Source organism: Ornithodoros turicata, chromosome 7 (assembly GCF_037126465.1).
Source record: "Ornithodoros turicata isolate Travis chromosome 7, ASM3712646v1, whole genome shotgun sequence".
Classification (NCBI taxonomy): domain Eukaryota; kingdom Metazoa; phylum Arthropoda; class Arachnida; order Ixodida; family Argasidae; genus Ornithodoros; species Ornithodoros turicata.
The window spans coordinates 47,033,603-47,055,464 of record NC_088207.1 but is presented as its reverse complement, the minus strand read 5'-3'; the positions used below and the strand labels follow the sequence as shown (position 1 = coordinate 47,055,464).

General features: G+C 44.2%; 1 protein-coding gene across 9 annotated transcripts in view; it reads right to left on the bottom strand.

Moving 5' to 3' along the window:
- LOC135401310 (homeobox protein OTX2-like) overlaps positions 1-21,862 on the bottom strand; it is a 108,525-nt gene that overhangs the window by 7,739 nt on the left and 78,924 nt on the right. For 8 of the 9 annotated variants that reach the window (XM_064633632.1, XM_064633636.1, XM_064633633.1 and 5 more), the window contains one exon: positions 3,830-3,994. The exons of the other annotated variant lie outside the window; for it this stretch is intronic. In XM_064633632.1, the coding sequence (XP_064489702.1) occupies positions 3,830-3,994 (165 nt within the window). The remainder of the gene's footprint in view (positions 1-3,829; positions 3,995-21,862) is intronic. 9 annotated transcript variants of the gene reach the window in all.

Below are 21,862 nucleotides of genomic sequence, written 5' to 3'. Positions count from 1 at the left end.
GTACTCAGTATTCGCACACTATTTACGTAATTGTAATGCCACGCCGCAACAGTGCAGACCTTGCTCGCTTACTTTCGTAAGAAGCATCTTCAACGCATCTACATATCAAAGTGCAGCATCTACAGTTCCACTGCTCAGCAGTTGAGGGCAACCTTCGAGTCATCGCCAGCATGTTCCTCGACCCTGACTCTCTCTCTCTCCCTCCCTCGCCACACGGAAATAATGTTGTCTCTTCGCTGGTCCACTTTTTATTCAGTCGTTGTTCTTGGGAGAGGGCACAGCAACGACTTCATGTTTTAATATGGCGACAGTGCGGTATGTCGTAGAAGACGGAGAAACAGGTTTTTTTTCTTTCGAAAGTGTCGTGCCTCCAACAGCCTTGCCAAGGACCTGAACTACTCCAACTCCTTTGGGAGCAGAAGGTTTCGCCTCTTTGTCAGACGCTACCGTTGTAGGAGTATACGAGCGTGTTTAATGTGCAGTTTAGGAGAGCAAAATAAGGCGCATGGATAATGCGTGTAATACTCGAAATTAAAGAAGACTCTAAAAAGGAATAAAACAGGATGGGAAGAAAAATAAATAAACAATGGGAACGTAGTTCGCGACAGGGTTGGGCTGGCTACCCCAGCGCCTGAGCACAAGATTGGCCAATTAGAAGAAAATAAAATAATAAAAAATAGGAAGCGATATATCTATTTGTCTTCACGGTTTTTTAGTTATTTTTTTCACACAAAAGTGAAACAACTCGAATACGTTACAAACAAAACACCGTATAATCTACATTATTTTATTGAAAACATTAGTATTTGTAAGCGTTACGCCTCGTGCAGTTTTGCATGCTGCAGAATGTTTTTCATTGTTTACAGCCGAAGATGAAGTGTGTTGTGGTGGTGGTGGTGGTGGTGGTGGTGTGAATAGCTTGCCGTTGTTTATCTCACGGACAGCGTAACGGTAAGCTGAAAGGGATGTATAGTTCCGTATCGGGACCACAGGCTTTTTTTTAAAGAAAAAATAATAAAAACAAAAATCAAACGCTTTTACGTGAAAGAGGAGCTAATTAGTAACGAAATTAAACAGGAATGACCCTCGTATATTGCATTCAACGTATAAAAATTAAGTTTTATCGCCAGTTTCTTGAAGCCGATCCGCCATCTTTACTGAGGACCTTCTGATCTAACCCGAGGCACAGTCTCGACGCCCGCACCGCCTCACTAAAGTGAGGTGACTTAGCCCAATTCAACGACCCTACCTCTTGCAAGATGGCAAGTTTCGAGTCCGTTAGGCTTAGCATTCCTGTGTTTCTCCTGCGCTAAAAGTGAATCAGATGGGGTTGTTGAAATGCATATAAAAACACTTCTAATCCACAGAATTTTATAATTCTTACATTTTTAGATTCACTATATGACCTTCTTCCACTTCTATGCAATATTTACCTTCCTAACGCTTTCACTAATTTTTAAAAACGAGTGGTCCCGATACGGAACTACACCCGCTGAAAGATAAGATGAGGTGATCGTAGGAGACAAAGTATGTACTGTGCAGCGACCCATAGCTCCATGATGCGTTATAACGGGCTAACGATTTCCTTGTTCTTCAAATGCTTTAATTCTACGAATGACTAGTTTGATGGTAACACTGTTGTTTTCCTACATTATGTCGCTGTACATACGGATGTAAAACGAAAAGGAATGCCGGTTCCTGCTTGCTCACGGAAAGCGGTTGTAAAGATGGACAACTGTGGATTCGTTTCAAGAGAAAAGTTGCAGGCGAAAAGGCGAAGAAGTGAAATAAGGGAAAGGGGGAAAGGAAGGGCGACGGAGTGACTCGAATATTGCTGCAACCGTGGTTACTTTCAGTAAGATGTCGAGAGTGCACGTGTATATATACCTATATACCTATATATATGTAATAAAAAAGAGTTACCAATAACCGTACTATATACTATTACTATTTGTACTACTATTTCTACTACTATTTCTTCTACAACTGATACTATTTCAATTATCATCTTTCTTCACACGCTACCATTAAAACAGCGTACACGGCGCCGCAAGCAACCTATAGAATTCCAAACGCACCAACACGCACAGTCGCCAGCTTGAGCGTGTTAACAATTGCGAAAGGTAACAGTTGCGAAACATGCTTTGTGTATATCCGCATTTTTCCAAGCGTGTGGAGCACATTCCCCCCTGACATTTGGCAGCTGGGTTAAACGAGGGGCACAACATTGCAAAGTGTGTTCCAATCGAAACATACACACACACGCGGATGTGTGCTGGTGGGAAAAGGCAAGCGAGCGCGTTTCGAAGGGCATAAAAGCTTATACGTGTATACACGAATTTGGATTTGGACGAAAAATAAAGTAAAACACATCGCCACCGTAAAAGACAGTTTGCTAGAAGGTACTGCTTTTCTGTGGCATTGCACGGTGATCTCATCGCACATTCAAATTTACAAGCTATATTGATTTTGCGATACCGTCGCATCGCGAGTTCTCTGAGTCTTCACATAGTGGAACTTTGGGGGGTATTCGCTATGTTCGCCACGTGGATCAAGACCGATTGATTGATTGATTGTATTGTCGTCGGCGTGTCTGCAACCGGCTAGGTTGTAGCTTTCCGAGCAGTGTATCAAGTAGGGAAATAAAACAGGTATCAACAAAATAGTCACTTAAAACAAAACAAGCATGATAATAATAATATATATATATATATATATATATATAATAACAACCAATAATAGACAGACTAGCAGATTAAAAGACGATAGACACACTAAAATAACGAATGACAGAAAGAAACTAGCACAAAATATTGTAGCACACACTTTTAAGTCCCTTAAAGCCAGTAAATATGTCAAGATCAGGGCAAACAATATCATTGGATAACATCTGCATGAGCGTGACGCAAGCATCGCAGAGAGAATGCAGACTACTGAAGCGCGACGCACAAAGAGCTTTAGGATTACCTCTCTGTGGAGCGCACAAAACTATACGAGGAAGCGGAAGGGAAAATCAGGAATGTGTAAAGAGAGTTTAGTTTCCGTGATATAGCAGAGGGATTGTGCCGTGAACGTCAGGTGTCCCCTATACATATATTCACGTAGGCTTCTCAGCGGACATGCTCAGCGAGCTATTTTCACTAACTTTACCACACATGGGTAACCGCCCCTGAAACCAAGTAGGGCAACGAGTATATCGTGACATATACACAAACACCAATCGTCTTGCTTTTATTCGAAGAGAAGCACCTGCTGTAAGCACAAGAATACATATGAGCACTCATTCTGTTAAATAACCTCTCTTCTGGACTTTTTTTTTTTTGGGGGGGGGGGGGGGGGCTTACACGAGTGTAGGTTAGTAGCGACTGTTCGAATATATTCGGTCTGAAACAGACAATCGCTTCGGCTCGAAATTACAAGAGAGAATTCCATATTCGGTTCGGCACTCGAATCGAACGTACAAGTGCTCGCTTCGGTATTCGAAAAAAAAAAAAAAAGATAAATAACGAGTATTTGCACAGGCCTGGTACTTTTTTTTGTAAACTGGTACATCTGCTGTGAGCGCAAGAGCACATTAAACCCGCGGAAAAAGAGCGGACCTACGCAACAAAACGTTATCGCAACTCGACAAGGGAAGCGACGAAGACTTTAAAGAAGCTATCAACCATCGGATTCTTATCGGACCCCTGCGTAATCGGCGCCTGCACAGCGGGACAACGTTTTGCAAGACAAGCCTCATTACCACCCACAGTTTCTACGATTAATGTCCGCGCTTCTTTCTAGCTGTGTGCGGGATATGCTTTGTGCTAAAATATATCCACATACGTACCACTGGTGCCGTTTTTCGGGACGCTCTCTTTGAACTTGCACAAAGAATAGCCAATGACTTCATTCGATATTCCGGCGGCGTCCCCGCTGAATCTATCGAGGTGGTTGCGGAGGTGATACTCCGTCGCAGCATCGGGACGCATTCTGGGAAATCGCCTATTCCACTCTGAAAATGACAAATTGGTTCCTATCATCGCGCTTCAACGCATAATGCTGCTCAATCGTAATAATGCATAAACCAAATAAAACGTGGTTAATGTTTTAGGTCAGTGCGGGTGAGGGCTCGCCTCTTGTCTGAAAGCTGCACTTTTGTGCTGAAGAAACGTGGAGTTAAGACAGAAGAGTAGTTTTTACAGGGGAAGTGGATAGAGGAAAGCAGAGTGTTTTTTTTAAATGAAAGTATTGTACAAAGCTATTGTGGTATATCGAGTGTGAATCATCAGAAAGTGTGTGAGGAAAGAATGTACTCGAAAAAAAAAGGAGCGCTGTAGTGTCCCTCCTGGTAACCGACAAGCCATCGAAAAGACCTGACGGTTGCAGGCAGTGAAAAACGCAAAAAAAATTCATGCCTATCTCTGTATTTCAACTCACTTCGATGTAAACGATGTACATGCTCAAAACGCTCATTGTCGTCAGAGCACAAGGAAGAAAAGCAATAGCAATCCTTTCGTACGCCTCTGCGCATGCGCAACTCTTTCACGCTCACGTCCGGTCGACCATTTCCTCGTCACACCAGTTTTCTTCCCTGTGAATGCCGCTCAATCAATCGTTTATGCCCGCGTGCCAGGACCGAGCATATCTATTCTTTCGCGGAGACTTTTAGTTTGCCACGCGGATTTGCGATTCCTTTCAGACGTGTACGCCGTAATACGTCGATATACGCCCCGCATGCCTAATCGTCGTCCTCATTTACGGCGGTTTGTCGGGCGGAACTGTCCAGTATATGATTACATTTTAAGAGCTGATTTCCTCATACACGCACGAAAGAGGTCCTGTGTATACAACTACCCCATCATCGCCATATCATCGTCATCATGTATTTCTCTCTCTCTCTACAACAAAGTACAACTAACTACAACTAGAAATACTGGGTAGTTCCTTTTTAATTTTTTTAAATATTAGCTCCTGGAGGCTCTTACGACCTTGCACGTCGCAAATTGCGAGTGCGAGCCACTCGAAGATTACTGAGTGCCGACGGTACACAGTAAATGTTTACACCTTTCTTATACTCTTTGAATTCTGCACAAGTTCCTAACGAACGTCCTTTTTTATTCCGCAAGCTCAACTGAAAGGTGTAATAACTTTTTTTTTTAAAAGTGCCTGCAAAACACTATTCTGAAGCCTTTTTTTAAATGGAATTCAATCAATCAATCAATCAATCAATGGAACACATCACTCTAAAACTGTGCTTTCTGCAGAACGCGCTCTTTAAAATGATGCTGTTTGTGGTGTACACACATATAGCACGGTGTTATATAAAACATACTCCTGTATGTCTGTGAAACCTACAGCACAAAGGTGTATATATGCCATACTAGGCAAGACACTTACACCCGAAATGCATTAAAAATTTATTGTGTACCACTTTAGTGTCACAAGGTACTACGTTTTGCTGTGTGAAATGATATACTTGTGCACACGCTGTTTGTGTGCAGGCCTGTTACGACTGTGCTGTAACATTTAGACATTGTGGTTCTATAATTGTCAAAAAACGTTCGTCCTATCGATTAGAACCGGATTCGCATTATCAGGTTAGTTTTTCAATAGAAGAAAGGAGCCGATACGAGAACGTCATATCTGGTTAGTATGCATGCCACGCCGAAGATAGCGTCGAGCGATCAGCGGATTAGAGGAATTAACGAATACATTAAAGATATGATTACAGAGAATACATGAGCAAGACGGCGTAATAAATGCTGCACTTACAACTATTAACATAACACAAAAAGGAAGCAGTGTGGGTTAAAATCGATTATATGTTCACATGGAGCATGTGGTGGTCAAATTTGAACCACGCTTTTCTGATATACAGGGTGTTTGCTCTAACGTTTTTTTTATATTTTATTTAATTTTATTTACAATGAGCGATAAAAGAGGAACGAGCGCTACTTTTCAGCTACTTGACTAAGAAACAGGTGAAGCAGTACCTGTTTCTTACTCAAGCAGCAGAAAAGTACCACTTGCTTTTCTTTTATAGCTCGCTTTAAATATAGTTGCTGGACATGTTAGAGCAAACACCCTGTATACACTTTCTACACGTGAAATGTGCTCCACAGAAGGTTTCTTAATCAACCACACAGTTAGTGATTCGAAAAATGTGGACACACTAATAGCTAGCGAATACTACAGAAAACAAACTGTGAAGTTTTAAAGCAGGGCAGTCGGGGATTACTATCTCACAAGCATGCAGATAACGATATGCAAATGCTGTTTCCGGCTTATTTAGAAACATCACTGCGTTACTTTAAATAAATCGCGGAGTGAAATCTCCAAATAACCGGTATATCTGGCCAAAAGTCAACTTTCATCTTCTAGATATCGAATTGGTTAGATAACGCCTCCAAACGTACTTGTAATTTCCCTGTTCCCTCTGTCTTTTCCCCTTATACATACTCCCACGAAATGGCTCTTTCGATATTCGAATACGTATAACCATTGCAATCAAGACGATTGCCACATTAAATATAGGCTACGTGTACATTATACGCTGAACAAATTTTCATGTCAGTCTATCATTTGTTAAAATGGAATAACATTAGACTCTCTCTTTTGATAATATAAACAGTGTCGTTTACTCCTAGCTCTACCCATGAATATGAGAAACCGATTTATTCAAATACCGAAAGCGCAGTTGTCTCGCGACGTAAAGCCCTCAATTATTATAGTTATTATTAATTATTACACAGAAACAGAAAGTAAAAGCCTGCACTGTGTTGTGCGCCAGCGGCATCTGGATGAAACTGATTTTCGTTGTCGGCAGCTTTTCACTCCTTTTACTCCCTATACTGACTCACACCTCCACTAGAAAGCGCAAAAAGTTAGTAGATATATGTATTAAAAGTAGATATATAAAGTACATGACTTAATGAAACAGACGCACGAAACTATTGTTAAAGTGTCTACTGCACATTTGGCACGACGAAAAGCCTCCAATCCACGCTCTGAATAAAAAACGTCACATCTCCCCCGGTACAATCGGTAACAAGTGGCAAATCTTCGCACTCATTATGCACGGCCAGCCGATAAGGAACTACATCCAATTTAGACCTCAGCACACATAATAGCTGGGTATGTACAGCAAAGCTCCGCACACACACAGATGAGATAATGAGATCCAGAAACCCGTTTGCATAGCCCTTCTTCTCTCCTTCCTTTCAAATCGCCAGTCCCGTTAACTCTCGTGTTCTAGTCGTGCAGGAATGCATTCCCATTCGAGCTTCCTTTTATCATAATTAATTACGCAATTTCTCTTCTGTCCCGCCTTAGGCAATATATCAACATCGAAGGTGTTTTGAGGAGGTTTGGGAAGTACGTGTACTGATAATATATATCCACGACCAGTGTCAACCAAATATGTACAAGTTCAGGAAAACGAGAAAAAGGGAGTACCTTTACTCGTTACCTCGGAAAAAAGGGAACTAAATACGGTTCTCGTTACTTAAAAAAAAAAACAGAAGGAACTAGTTGCCGTTACCCGTAGATAAAGAGCTACACCAACGTTGCAATGTGTATTCCACAGAGCAAAGGTGTAAAAACATGTTATCTTTTTCTTTCTTTCTTTTTTCTCTAGGATTCTACTTTGAATTGCCTTCAGCAATAACTGGTGTTCGAAATGGGAATCGGTGAATTTGTAAAAACGTCTGCCACCTTGTGGAATGTCCGTATACGTATATATATATATATATACTTCACAATATCATCGTATGAGCTCAGGTGCTGGGAGTTAGTCGGAGGAGTTCTTTTCCAAGTAGGTTTCGTACATGGTGAATGACACGAGTGGCGGGCTCGATTAATCATTAAAGTCAAAAGTAATAAAAGTCAACAGTCGATTAAGTTAATCAATCACATTGTCGATCACATTAGGGCGGAGCGGAAATGGAGCAAAAACAACATGAACGTGCAACGTCGGGCAAGGCGAGTTACGAATTTGTGTAACGAAATCCGTTAGTATAGTTACTTTATTTTATTTATTTTTATTTTTGAAAGTTACTACGTCGTTACTTCGTTACCACGAAAAATAATAAGTTACGTACAACTCCGGTTTCACCAACCGTCGAACAGACGCCGGTGAATGAGTGCATCATCCGCAACGTGAACGGCGCCGCCTCACATGATCATCCAATGCGTGCCACAAAGAGTAGATAAGGTGAGAGTGTGCCACCTGCATGTGTGCATTGCAACCTGATTTTGTGAAACAGGCGCCATAGGAGCACTAAAGCAGGTCATCTTGCGTCCGGAATTTAGAGGGGACAGTCCGGAACAGACCGCAGGTTACAGAGTTGTTTTCTGCTATATGTTAGGTGTAGAATGCCTTATACCAAAAATTTTATCAATCAGAACGTCCTAGATTTATATTTTTATGGGACGCTGGGCGGTGAAGTTTCGGAACCACTTCTACACAGTTAACATGTGGCACTGCACATAGAGTTGCTTCCCCGACGCTGCTCGACGCGCCTCACAGCTCACCACCCACTAATAGCAAGAGTTTGCCCACGGAAGCATAGTACATACAAATGTTTTACTGAAATCAATCACGAGGTTTCCCCGTTTTCCACAAAATCAACGGTGCCTATACGACGCCTCTGTGGTAGCTTTCATTACCATGAACCTCGCGGTCTATACCTGGTCTTAATGCCCCCATGTGTCTACATCAGTTCTCAAACTGCTAGCAACGGATATGATGCATATAGCCGATGTGCTGGTCACATCACATGCTTTCACTAATGGATCTATCTATACCAGTCGAGAATGTTCGTTCTGCTTTTGTCATCCCAACAGACGACGTGTCGCATGGATGCCGACTCTCACACTGCACATCATCAACGTTCGCTGAGCTATTTCTATTCCGTTGCTTCTGCGAAAGATATCGCATGATGCTCCGCGGACCTGCATGGGGTAAGTTTAAGCGGATTCAAAGGCTGCTCTGCGATCTTTAACCAACGTCGGGATTTGTGGATCGCTCGCCCCGGTTGTCACTGATATCCTCCACAAGCTCAGCGTCTAAGCGATAAAGGTCACCGTAAATCCCTGCATTGGGTCCCGGGTCACAGTGGTGTGAGTGGGAACGAAGAGGCCGACAGAGTGGCAACGGCTACTCGTCGGTCGTACCGATAGTGCTGTCGAGAGGAGACAGGAGGTCACTTCTGTCTGATATAGTCCAGTCACTGGCTTGGAGTCGGGCTTGGCTTGGTCACTGGCTTGGAGTAATGTAGTCGAGACATCACTCACAGGTCTCTCGTGTATTCGGTGGGTCCAAATTTGTCCTTGTCAGTTCCACTCTGTTTACCACGCTATATTGTGTCCCTCCTGCACAGACTTCGTCTCGATGCCTTCACTCCACAATTCAAGTACCGGATCGGATACTGTGACAGCAGCCTGTGCTCCAAATGTGGCGTCGGGGCGGGCATTGAGCATGTCCTATAATAGAATATGAGCTCTATACGAAACGGAAAGACAGCTACTCTGTTCTCAATTGACTTCTCTTCTTGCAGACAGACATTCAACCTGGCTGCAATAGGCCCATGCCAGAGCCTTGTGCAACTCCGTATAGAGGTCCTCTAACGTCAAAGGAGTTTCTAGTGTCTACCGGTTTGCTCCAGACGTTGTAGCATCATGGTCTGTATCCCAATGACCATCGGTGCTTCTTTCTTTCTTTTTCCATTCTTTTGTTCGGCGTATAGAACAGTCAGCATAGGACAGCTCAATTTTTTTTTTAATTTCATGTTAGCGCCGCGAAGCAACTGTGGCTATGAGCGGCATTCAGACGTGGACAGAAGGAGAGAGGACAACAGGAAGGAGTGGGGGACAGGGGGGGGGTTGGTATGCGTCCTGGGCCGACTTCAGGGGGAACTGTGCCGACATTCGTCTGGAAAGTCTTCGGAAAACCCAGGGAAAACCTCAGACAGGACAGCCGGTGACAGGATTCGAACCCGTGTCACCTTCCAGTCTCGCCGTGGAAAGCGATCATCTTAACCACTATGCCACGGGTGCTGGTGACAGCTCAATTGTTTCTAAAATGACTTTTAATTAGGTTATTTAATTTCATTCTCATATCTCACATCTAATATTTCGCGTGTAATGGGGTAAGGGTACTGCCCTCCAGCGGCGAATCACCCCATGTCATTGTCGCGATTTATCTGTTGTTGTTACGTGATATGGGTTTATTTTAAGTACGGATCGACAACGAACGGCTGGTTAGCAGGAACTACAGCAGTGGCAGTCAGACAGACAAGCCAAAAATGAGAAAAATATGGCAGTCAGACATGCAAACCAAAAGAATAAGAACAATGTGGCAGATAGAGAGACGAACTAAAAATAAGAACCATGTAGCAGTTTTATCTCACACCCACTAGATCAACGTGACGAAAATAAACTTCAAAAAGCTTTATCCGGTGCATCCATAGCGGTAGTCGGCAACCTAACTTAACGTAGCCTAAACCACTGTGATAAGCGCGGAGCACAGGTGCACCAACGACGGTTTCACGCCTTCACTACGTCACACTGCACGTCATCACTATGTGCAGCGAGGTCGTCCGGTATTGTTTTGTGGCAAAGCACAGCTGTACGCTGGTGTAGTTTGCTTCCAAAACGAGTTTTATCTGTCCACGCAACCACATGCACCTGGCGAGGTCTCTGCCTCTGCGTCCTCATGTCCACGGCAGCGCACACCGCAGAGCTTCCTGCTATACCCCTGGAACATACACAGTTACAGCGTACCTCATCTCCCATTTTGCACTTATATAGCCCAAACTAATGCAGTTCAACGCGCTATGCATATGAGAGTGGAAAGAGACCGGGATGAGGGAAGGGGAGAAGGTACAATGATGACTTATCGGCCACTAACTGCTCTATATATTATTCTCGTTGCCCAACGCACACACAAAACAAAAGCAAAAGAAAGATAAACTGTCAGATATGATGCAAGTTATATCAAATCAACGACAGTGACAGAGCTGCCTCGGTCTCCTGTGGGGTTCTGGATCGTCGCAGCTTCGGCGCGTCTCGTCCGTGCTTGTGCAGCGCGATGTGCCCGAGGCTATTCACGGGACGTATACTTCTTAGGAGGGACCATAATGAGGCCAACGACACATTAGCTTGGCTGACATTTCCATTTCCCTTTCTTTCCATTCTATTAAACATATCCCCCCTACCAACGCCACATCAACGTGACTCTCCGAAGTGACCGATCTGCGTCTTGCAACTTTCTTCTCGTCTCCCTCTTCTTCGTTCCTTCTCTTTTGTGTTTCGGTGATGCGACGTACGGGAGAAGATCTTCTCGAAATTGAGCCCTTAAAAGCTGTCGCTGTAAAACAACAACAACAACAAAAAAATCTCCCACCGCGTTATTAACGGACAGAAACTGGATCGAGTATTTACAGCGATCACTTTCCCCTGGAAATCGTTCTATGCACTAACATATACCTAGATTCCACAAATAGCTGCAAATAGTATATAGGCGTCAAAATTTCCTTCAGGACAGTCACAACAGGAAGCAGTCAAATAGGCTAATTAATCGTGAGTAGATTTAGTAGTCAGCCTAATACGCACGTGTAGCAACATGCTGCATGTACTGCAGGGTAAGACTGCGGACAGTTTCAACCAGCTGCCGAGGCCGACATGCAATACAGTAAAGCTTCGCTATAACGAAGTGAACAAGGCCGGGGGAAAATTCGATATATGCGAAAGTGTGGGGGGAAAAAAGTGACAACAGGCTCTGAAGCTCGCGGAAGCATCTCTTGGTTCTGAGCACTTTGCCAGACTTTTAATCTATATGAACAAACAGAGGGAGAGACAGAGAAAGAAGACAAAAACTGACGGAAGCGTACGGGCTTGCACCACGTCACCGTCGCAGCTTCGCAGTAAGCGGTGTCGGCTGGCAACGCATTTCGAATTTGAATGAGAAGTTCGCATGTAGACTTGGAAGTGGCAATTTTCGTGACGATCTAATTTTCGCGAATTACGGGATCGACATTTCTTCTTCTTCTTTTTTTTCGCGAATTGAAAGCCCCGCGGCATCTTGCAAACCATCACAGGAATGTATAGAAATATCGTAATTTGCAACGAATGCGTTTGAATAAGTCGTACTGGGTCATTGTTTAATTTATTTACTACACAATTTATTTAACACTATTTTAGCACACAACACTTTGACAACATTTACGCTATGCTCAACGTCGATTCGAACTAATTCGAACATAATTTCGTCGTTTCGTTATCGTTTTCAACTTCATAATGTATACTTCAACGTCAACGCAGGGTTCACAAAAGAAGGGTTTGATTCCACATGGGTGTCGCAGAAGCACCGACAATTCCCGACATCCTATAGCCGCAGATTTCCAGCACTCTGACACAAACGAGCTTCATTGTGCAACCGCATAGAACATGCGTCGCGAAATTACCGAATTCGCGAAGTCCCGCGCAATATTCCATAAACAACTCGCGGGTTGTGAAGATCGCTAAATTAACCACTTTTGCAGTAATCGGGTTTGGAACACGCGCATTTCGGTCTGGACATCGTGAGACTTCGATTAAAGCGATAATTCGAAAAAAGAGAGAGAAGAAAGGTATTTCCGTATAGCGAGAATTCGCCACATGTTACTTTCTTCTGCACGAAAGTCGCGTTACACTTGTTCGTCCTCTTCTCTGGCAGATGAGGCGAGAGCTCTCCATCAGAAAAAAGGGCGTGCGGTGGGGACAGCAGCCATCGTGGTGTGCCGGGGTGTGTCCATCCACCGCCCCCTGCTTTCACCCGGCCGACCATTATTCCCAGGTGGTCGGTGCGACAGCCCGTTTGATTTACTGTTTAACTGCCACTCAACTAGCGCTTAACCCTCCTCCGTGAATGGGCAAGTGTGTATGTGTGTGGGGGGGAGGCATTTCATGAGCTGTGTCATGTGTCGTTAAACGTACGCTTGGTAGTCAGCAGAAGAACATGCTTTTGTATCTGCTTAAACATGGAGAGATATTTAACAGTTAGAAATTTAAAAAAGAAGCTTTCGCAGGCTTTGTGGTGTTCTATTAGTTTGGGCCGACTTCACAGCGAAGCGTTACGACATTCGCCTCAAAGTGCCACAGGCGGTGGCGACATTCGAACCCCAAAGACTCGGTGTAGAAGAGGGTCTTCACCACTAAGTCACCAACGCTTTTTTTTCTTCTTTTTCGACTTCATTTTTTTCGACTTCACTTTTTCGATTTACATGCTATGTACTTTTTTTTTACATGTATGTGCTCGACAACAGTGCCGGTTTATTTGGCACTGTTCGAATCAACAATATGTTCGCTGCGTTGAAACGTACACATGTTTATAAACCGGAAGTTAAGCAAAGTAAAAACATGCGTGCTGTAAAATGATGATGTAAAACCGAATACATGTATCGGTGTTTTCACACAAACATCCGGGGCCATTGCTAGGAACAGCACTACTTAAGCTTACAAGCGACGTAATTGTAAATACATACCCAAAGGGAACACGAGCTTCTGAAAGATCCTTGAATTGTAATTGCGCACGCAGTGAAATGGGACACAAATCGAGACGTTTCTTTTCCCTGCGTCCCTCGGAGACTCTTGTTTCCTGCGCACGTCGGATGCGACACAAAGTCAAACGATTGCGCGATCATTATGGAAATTTATGCCGAGAACCGAGCGCGCATCGCGGACCGATTTGCAACGGCGCACACAGACCAGTCAGCAACAGAAATAATTTGCGGGATACGAAGAAATGTGTTGCCAATAGATTTTACCCGAACGCCGTGTGTAATCAAATAGTGCGGTTAGTCGACATGGAAGGGGAAACGCAGTAACGCACATTCTCGAGAAGAACGCCATCGCTCTGTGCTTTTGGTCACGACACTGTATTTTATGCCCTTCGTGCTGAAAATACCGGAGTATATACACCAGAGTTTTTTTTTGGTCTAAATGACAGCTGCGATTTACTGGTTTCCATGTGTACTTGGCCTGAGACGTCGAGGTCGCACTTAAAATACGACTTAGGGCAGTAATTTTCTATTTGTATCTAGAATGTGTTTGATGCTTTTTTTGTATGTGCACAAAGAAGGCAGTAGCCGTGGCAGACCAGATACAAGGCATATGGGTAACGCGAGGAAAAAAACAACGTGATAATACATTCTCTCGCAGATACGTAGATACATTGATCAAATAAAGAGTTCATCTTGTTCGGTTCATTTCTGAAATGTATCGATGCCCGCCATGACAGATGCTTGCTATGTAACTTGATTCTTTCTAGTCCCTGTTTTACCACGTGAAACTAAGCACACAGCTATCGTTCAGAAATACACGTTACCATCCACTTAAAACGCTTAAAACATAACCCTCTCGGCGTATTTCGAACTGCGCCGAAAAGTCGACCGTCATGCGTCGCGCATGCAGGAACATTTCTGCAAAGCTTGCATTCTCGGTTCCCTTAGTGCACTATGAACTTCTGCTACTAAGAAAAAATTCTCCAGAGAATTGATAAGTAAACATGCGCTCGCTAAAGATTACACCGCATTGAGCAGCAGGTGATGGTCGGAACCTTTGCATCTCAGTCTTAGTCGCACCAATCAATCTTCTGCAGGTAATAAAGTGACATAAACCCCGAAGCTTTAAGACAGGCTGCGCAAAAAAATTTAACGAGCAGTCATAATCCTCCTCCTTTGAAGCAAAGAGATCGCTAATACGATGTTCCCAACCGCTCTTGGCAGACAACGCCGATAACCCACTGTTCGCAGCAGAATTCGAAATGGTCGCCTGTTTTACCGTCGGGGACTCACGCGGGGGGGGGGGGGGGGGGGGGGGACCGCGTATAGCCTAGTTGGTTTCGCGCTTCGTTGGAAGATAGCATCACAGAAATCGCGCGATAACGCTTGGCGCATTGGGAGTTGCTACAACTTTGTTGCTTCGTGCATAGAGACGTCAATGCGTGTACTTTGGGTGTTTATCAGTTTTTGAATGGCACTAAAACTGCGGTGCTTGGGGCCATTATCTTGCACACAGTGTCCCCGCGTGGCGGCTGCACTGCGGTGGTGAACGTGCTAATTTGTGTCCATCGCTATATGTGAACTTCGTAGTATATGAAATGTTGGCGTTATATAGCGCCGAAGCTCGCGAAAACTAGGTTGGAAAAAAAAAGAAAAAAATTGCTACTTCAGCAACGGCAATCTTATTGTTGTCCTCCACTCAAGAGTCACGACCAGTGTATGGGGGCTGAATGACTCCAAGAGACCTTGACTTCTTCAGATTATATCTGTTTCACTTTTCGTTAAGAAAATACTCCGCATACCGCATGGTATTCAAGGGATGCGGCGCCTCGGCTTAAGTTAACCCGGATAAATAAAAAGGTTGGTTATTTGCATCGATGTGGATCTGCATTCCAAGCTCCACAGCACAGGAACGTAATAGATGCGTGCAGGGAATCAGCCCGGCAAAAAAACGAAACTCATCCGACTGTGGCATCACGACCTGCGACTCCACCAGTAAGGCCCCCGCGGTAGAGGTCACGTGTTTACGAGAGCCAATGGTCGAGGCTCCTGTGACGTAGGAGCCGATGCGGAATCGTGTTTAAAGTGTTGAAGCGCGTAGAAAAAGAATTGTTTCCCCCAGTACTCTTGCGCGCAGTGCAACGCTTATATGACGTAATGTAGGTCTTGGCATGAGTAGTGAACCAACAACAACAATTAAATTTATAATAAATACATTTTTATAAATAAATAATTGTATTAATCAAATTAATCAATTAAATTGCATTTGATCGTGTGATGGGGTGTTGAACCAAAGTGCAGTGAACCAAAGTTCAATGATAAGTGCATAAGCCACAACAACAACAACAACAACAATTATATTCTGACGATGAAGTGGGGAGGTTTTCCACACGCGAAACATTAGATGTGAGATATAATAGTAAAGTTGAAGTTATATACAAACACAACAAATGAGCACAAACCACAAGAACTGTGGAGGCCTTTACATATACTTTGGAGACAGTGAGGCAGACTTCGTACACGCATGTAACCGTGTCCAATGATTCACGCATGTAACAATGCAGGCGGAAGTCTACGGGCGGCAGAACAGGGAAATCCCTGCACTCACAAGAGCCCCAGGGAGTATCATCGCAATCCTAGTACATTAAGAGTAAATGCCACATTATACATGAAAGTCACCCTGAACCGTCGGAAACCAGAGCCACCACGTTAAGTCGTGTCACCGCTTTGCACGAAAGCGCCCTGTGTTTGTTATAAATATCACCCAATCGAACGTGTATCCCAACTAAGTACCCGCTAACATCGCGTGCACGTTTAGCGAGGCTTCCATTTGTTATAATCAAAGTGACGGTTCCGCGGTGCAGCTGCCACATCCGATCTTGTTGTGCGCACGCAACGCTCGCTAACCAGAGCAGACGACGTGTCCATAACTCTGCTTTCCGGTCGTAACTTCTCGAGACGCTCAGTTGTAAAACTCGCCAGGCATGCTTGGCTGCCTTTTAACGTCGAAACCTGCAAAACGACCAGCAGCTACAGAGAGCGCATCCCGCGCAGTTTCACGCGTCTTCCATTGTTGCGCACTTTCTTCCTGCGGTCTCCCTTTCAGGATGGCACAATACTCTCCCGTGGTGACGAAGAGTCGAAGACATTGAGTTCGCCCCTTCTCATGGTGTTCGTGCGACGGTGATCGGACGTTTTTGTTTTAAATTCAGAGTTAGCGCCGCGAAGCGACTGTGGCTATTAGCGGCGTACAGACACACTCTTAAAAAAAACTAACTCCACCAAGGTGTTGTTTCTCCTTTTTGAGAGTACACCCTTGCCGCGTCTATCACTCCCCTTGGAGTGTACAATTACTCTAAAAAGGGCGTCTGCTCACTCCCTTCAGGGAGCGAGAAGACTCCTTAACTCCTTAATGGAGAGTTATTGTACACTCCAAAGGGAGTGTGACATATGCGGCAAGAGTGTACTCCCCAACAGGAAGGGTTAGTATGCGTCCTGGGCCGACTTCAGGGGGCAAATGTACCGATATTCGTCTGGAAAGTCTGTCGAAAAACCCCAGACAGCACATCCGGTACGTGCGGGGATTCCAACCCGTGTCACACCCTAGCATCGGCGTGGAAAGCGGTCATCCTAACCACTACGCCACGGGAGCTGGTGGTGATGGAAATACTGGACCCTAGCGAAACCAGGAGTAACTTTAGTATATACTCTTGGAGGCTGGATGCATTGCTACAACCACTGGTGTCCCTTTTGGGACTAAATGCCTGGAAGTTCATGGGAAGTTTAGGAAGCGCGCGCAGAGCAGCAGTATACACTGCCGAGTCTTTTGAGCGACTATATACGCGGTCGCTCTATATGCAAGCTACGCGCACTTATTTTGTGTTTATTCCTGACTTTGTAACGAAACAGGCGTCACGTAAACCACGCTGGAGAGACACGGATATGGTGCGACACCAGCTGTGTTCCTGTTGTACGATATACACGCAGGTCGCGACATAGTGGAACAACATGTCTGGAACATGCGTATCTCGTGCATATTATCTTCCATTGCCGCTCAACTGAAGTGCAACATACGAAGGGGATATGTACTACTGCTAGGAGAACTATAGCTGCCACCAACAGCGAGCCTGCATCGACGTAACAAAATGGAATGACTAACATGCACATGTATATAGTCGCGAAATCACACGTATATCTCAATCATGCGAATCCGTATCACACTCAGCGTACGAAAAACAAACGTGGAAATGAAGCAGTCAGGAAAACCATGTGCCTGCAACAAGAGAGTTGTGGGTACAACAACAACTAGATAATGAGGACGATATGGAGGGTGTTGAGAGTTGTGGGACAAGATATATATATATATATAGCGAACGAGCAAATTCGAACCGGCAGCTTGCACAGCCGAGAGATACAGCACTGATGAACAAGTTGTAATACAACAGCGCACCTTTTTTTTCTCTCTCTCTTTTTATCATGTATGAGCGTGTCATGAGCATGTATATCATGCCAAAAAAATCACGTACGTGCACGCACAAGTAAAAAAAAAAAGAGAGAGAGAGGGAGAAAAAATACGAGTGAGCTGCGCTGCCGTGTAGCCCAGCAGAGGGTAAGCCAACATCTGGATTTTAATATGGTTATTACTCTTAAACGTGGTGTAATAAAAACCGCCATGGGGATTTAAATGGTGAATTCGGCATTGTAACAAGTATTCGCGTAAGGAAAGAGGCACGACCGCGTACTCCACAAAACGCAAGGCACCCCATGTTACAGCAGTTTCTTAATAGTACAATACATTTTTACGTGCCTTGCACCGGAGAACTGAACTCCGGAGCTTTAACACTGAAACTGTTTATTGTCTTTTATTTTTTATTTTTATTAGCGACAAAATGGAATCAACATGTCGAGCTTTGTATACCCGTCCTTGTGTACCAGCTTTGTATAATCGCCTGCCAGTAGTTCTGCAGTCGTTCCAACATTGTATTTCAAGAAATGTCATATGCTGCACGTGTTTATTACTCAAAATAAATGATCTTGCAACGCCTGGAAATTTGAGATGGGATAAACCACAGAGTGCTGGTTTCAGACAAGCGTGTATCAAGCAGTACATTCATATATGACCATGATGTGACTGACTATCCAAAAAATTCCTCATCTTCGATGCCGATGACGAACGAAAATACCTTCGAGCTGATAACAGGAACTATATACGCGGAGGATCCTTCGAAGCAAGGGACCACATGATACAGAAGGTGAGTGCATACCATTCGCAACCTTGAGACGCGTGGCGACGTCGACACGACGACCTCGACGTGTCGTTCTTGGATGGGACAAATTTAGAAATTGATGAAGGTAACTACAGTCACGTTCACGAAAGCTTATGGCTGAGTCATCCCAAGTTTTTGGTCCCCAGGCGCGAATTCGGAGAGTATCCAAATTGCGAGCCCATGCAGTATCATTACATTTCGAAGATTTTTTTTTTTTTTTAAAGGTCCAACGTTCTGCAGAGATACGCACGAAAAGTCTTGAAAAAATTATGATACTGACATCGGAATAGGCAGGTCCGCGAATAGAAATCCAAGAAAAGGAGCAACACATATCGCGAGCAAGCAAGTATAAGCGATAGATGCTGAGACAGATTGAACTCTGAACATTCACCATCATTCACCATCTTCTCCCCCTCGAGCAATGGGATAGAGTGCCGCCTCAGCGGCGGAACATCCCGCTACATCATCATTACTTATTTTTTGTTGTTGTTGAGACAGATTGCTATTGGGTAATGACAATTTTACGCAGAACTTAACGAATGGAACTATACGGAAAGGCAACCTTATATCTGCACCACCCACCCTCGCGTGTATATACTGTTATCGGATAAGACCTGTGAACAGACCGGTGCCAACAAGGCCCCGACATCACTCCATGTGCAGGCGCATATTTTCCTGCGCCCTCCTCGCACTAACGCTCAGCTTGTTCCACCAGAAGGTTATACAATTTTGGCTTGTTGCTAACTGATGAATGATAAAACGTTAAATTAAGAACGCACTATATACATTCTTTTTTGTTATTGCGTTAAGACAATGTTCTTCAGTGTCCACTGCGGACTTCGGCTAAATCCTATAGTTGTTAAATCAATTCTGAAAAATAATAGATAAATAATGCAACATCTATTACGAATAGCAGAATAGTATAATGCAACAGCGCCGATTATATTATATGCAGACCACTTTCGTCTTGCAGCCTGGACAAGTTTGGCGAAGCATCCTGCATAACATACAGCGGCTGAGTTGACAACCGCAGTTCTATGTGGTGATAGCAAAGTTACACCATGTAGGAAATTTATTAGTCATCACTGTTTTTAAGACGTTCCCATGAAACGGTCACATTTCGTTACTCGCTCCGCGAGTCGTTGTACGGAGAGCTACAGACTCACGGATTTCTGGATAACACAAGCTCAAAAGTGCACGACAAAAAGTGCACGGGGCAGCGTGCGCGACAGGTGCTGCCATGGTGCAAAGTATACATTAGACCCCAATCTATTGATTGATTGATTTGCAAAAGAGAAAAATGGAGATGTTAGTCCCAAGAATAGAATAGAATAGAAAATTGTAAGTGCCAGATTGCTTGTCACAGTCGTCTGCGTTGCATCGCAACTTTTTGTGCATCCGTTGTCGTATGTTAACTGAGCCGAGGAGCAAGAACAGGCCTATATTAACTATACTGATTGTAATTATGCACCGGATCGATGATAAGACATCGCCAACAATCACAGCTCACGTCGTCTGCTCCACTTTGTACGAAACTTTGCACGGACGTCGAACGGGGTACGGTGTGGTTCACAAAGTGCAGCCCAAACGAAGACAGCTATACAGACGTTTGTTTACCGTCCACCCAGTTGATTCTCGTTGCAACATTTTGAGCTGGGTAGGTCTCGATCATTCGGGGAGCTATGTTCCACTACCCACTCAACTGCTTGACCTCGTTCTGAACGATGTGTCAGTGGATGTCACAACGACAACGGCTGGCGTCCGACAAAATGCCGAGCAAGGGCATCAACGCCGAAGATGGGTCTCTGTACTGCCGACCACGCCGGATCGACAATTACTATATACATGAAGCACAACGAAACTCGAGAGTCATATAATTCAACGTTAGCTGGATGAAATTGTGGTAAAAAGAGAGAGAGAAAAAAAAGCCCGGTATATGGTCTTATCAACAAAAGAACAAAGAAAGTTGAATAAGGATTCATCAGGTGAACTGTCGCTCTTAACAGATTGTAAGTAACGGCCTATGAGCTGTCTTAACATCAATCGCACGGCCATTGGTGCACTAAAATTGGACCGGTTAATTTCCCACAAATTTTAATGTGCTTTCCAAAGAAAAGAGGACTAGTGTTAGTCCTTTTCGAGATTAAAAGCATTCCCGCAACCATTAGTCCTTTCCTGTAAAAACGCACGGAAGTTTGTGCGAAGTTTGGGGACTCTTTGCAGTGGCGGGGAGTAATTTTCGGGATCAGGAGACTAAAATGGGGAGTAAATGGGGGGGGGGGCAATCTAAGGGAATAGAAGCTACAACTGCTCTTTAATTTATTCCCTATATTTCTTGGAGCGTGGTACATGTTATGTGACGCAAGTGACAGCTATAGTATAAATGGTTTCTGGGGGACACCGTGCAATAAGTTACTAGTAACTCAGAAAGTCTTAGGTTGCGTTCGTAGAAACTACGGCAGTCTATCGCGAAGGTAGTGGGTTCTTTGTGGCATTTAGTTTGTGGAAACGTCGTCCGTATAGAAAAACGTATACGGCGATCGCGAGCTCTCCGTGCACAGAATGAAAATGTCAGACCCGAGGCAAAGCCCTGCTTCGTGATCGGCTTTCCTGTCTAACGTACTGTAAACGTACTTTTATTCGCGATGTATTAATTTTCGCGAATTTCGCGACCGCTAAGAATCGCGAAACATGGTACTCGCACAAGGCTTGACGTATTTATCTCGCGAAAGGAAGCAGTCCTGGAATCGTGTACTCGCGAATAATTTCGCAAATGATTGAATGCGCGATTCGCGAAAATTTATACGCTTACAGTATATACCGCTATGAAAGGTATATATTGTAAAGCAGCAGGCATTCAGGTTACGTTGGCACCGCATATAGTTTAACAGCTTGTTGCTTGTAAACGCAGCACAACAAGTTATATATGTGACAGGGAACGCGAAATATATCTAATTTGCGAGTAAAATTGCCGTAAAACGGCTCGGGGCGACGTCTGGTGGGGAATAATCCCCAACTTGTCGAGCAACAGTGATCTATGTTCCCGACTGGCTTGCTGCTCACGACGACTAC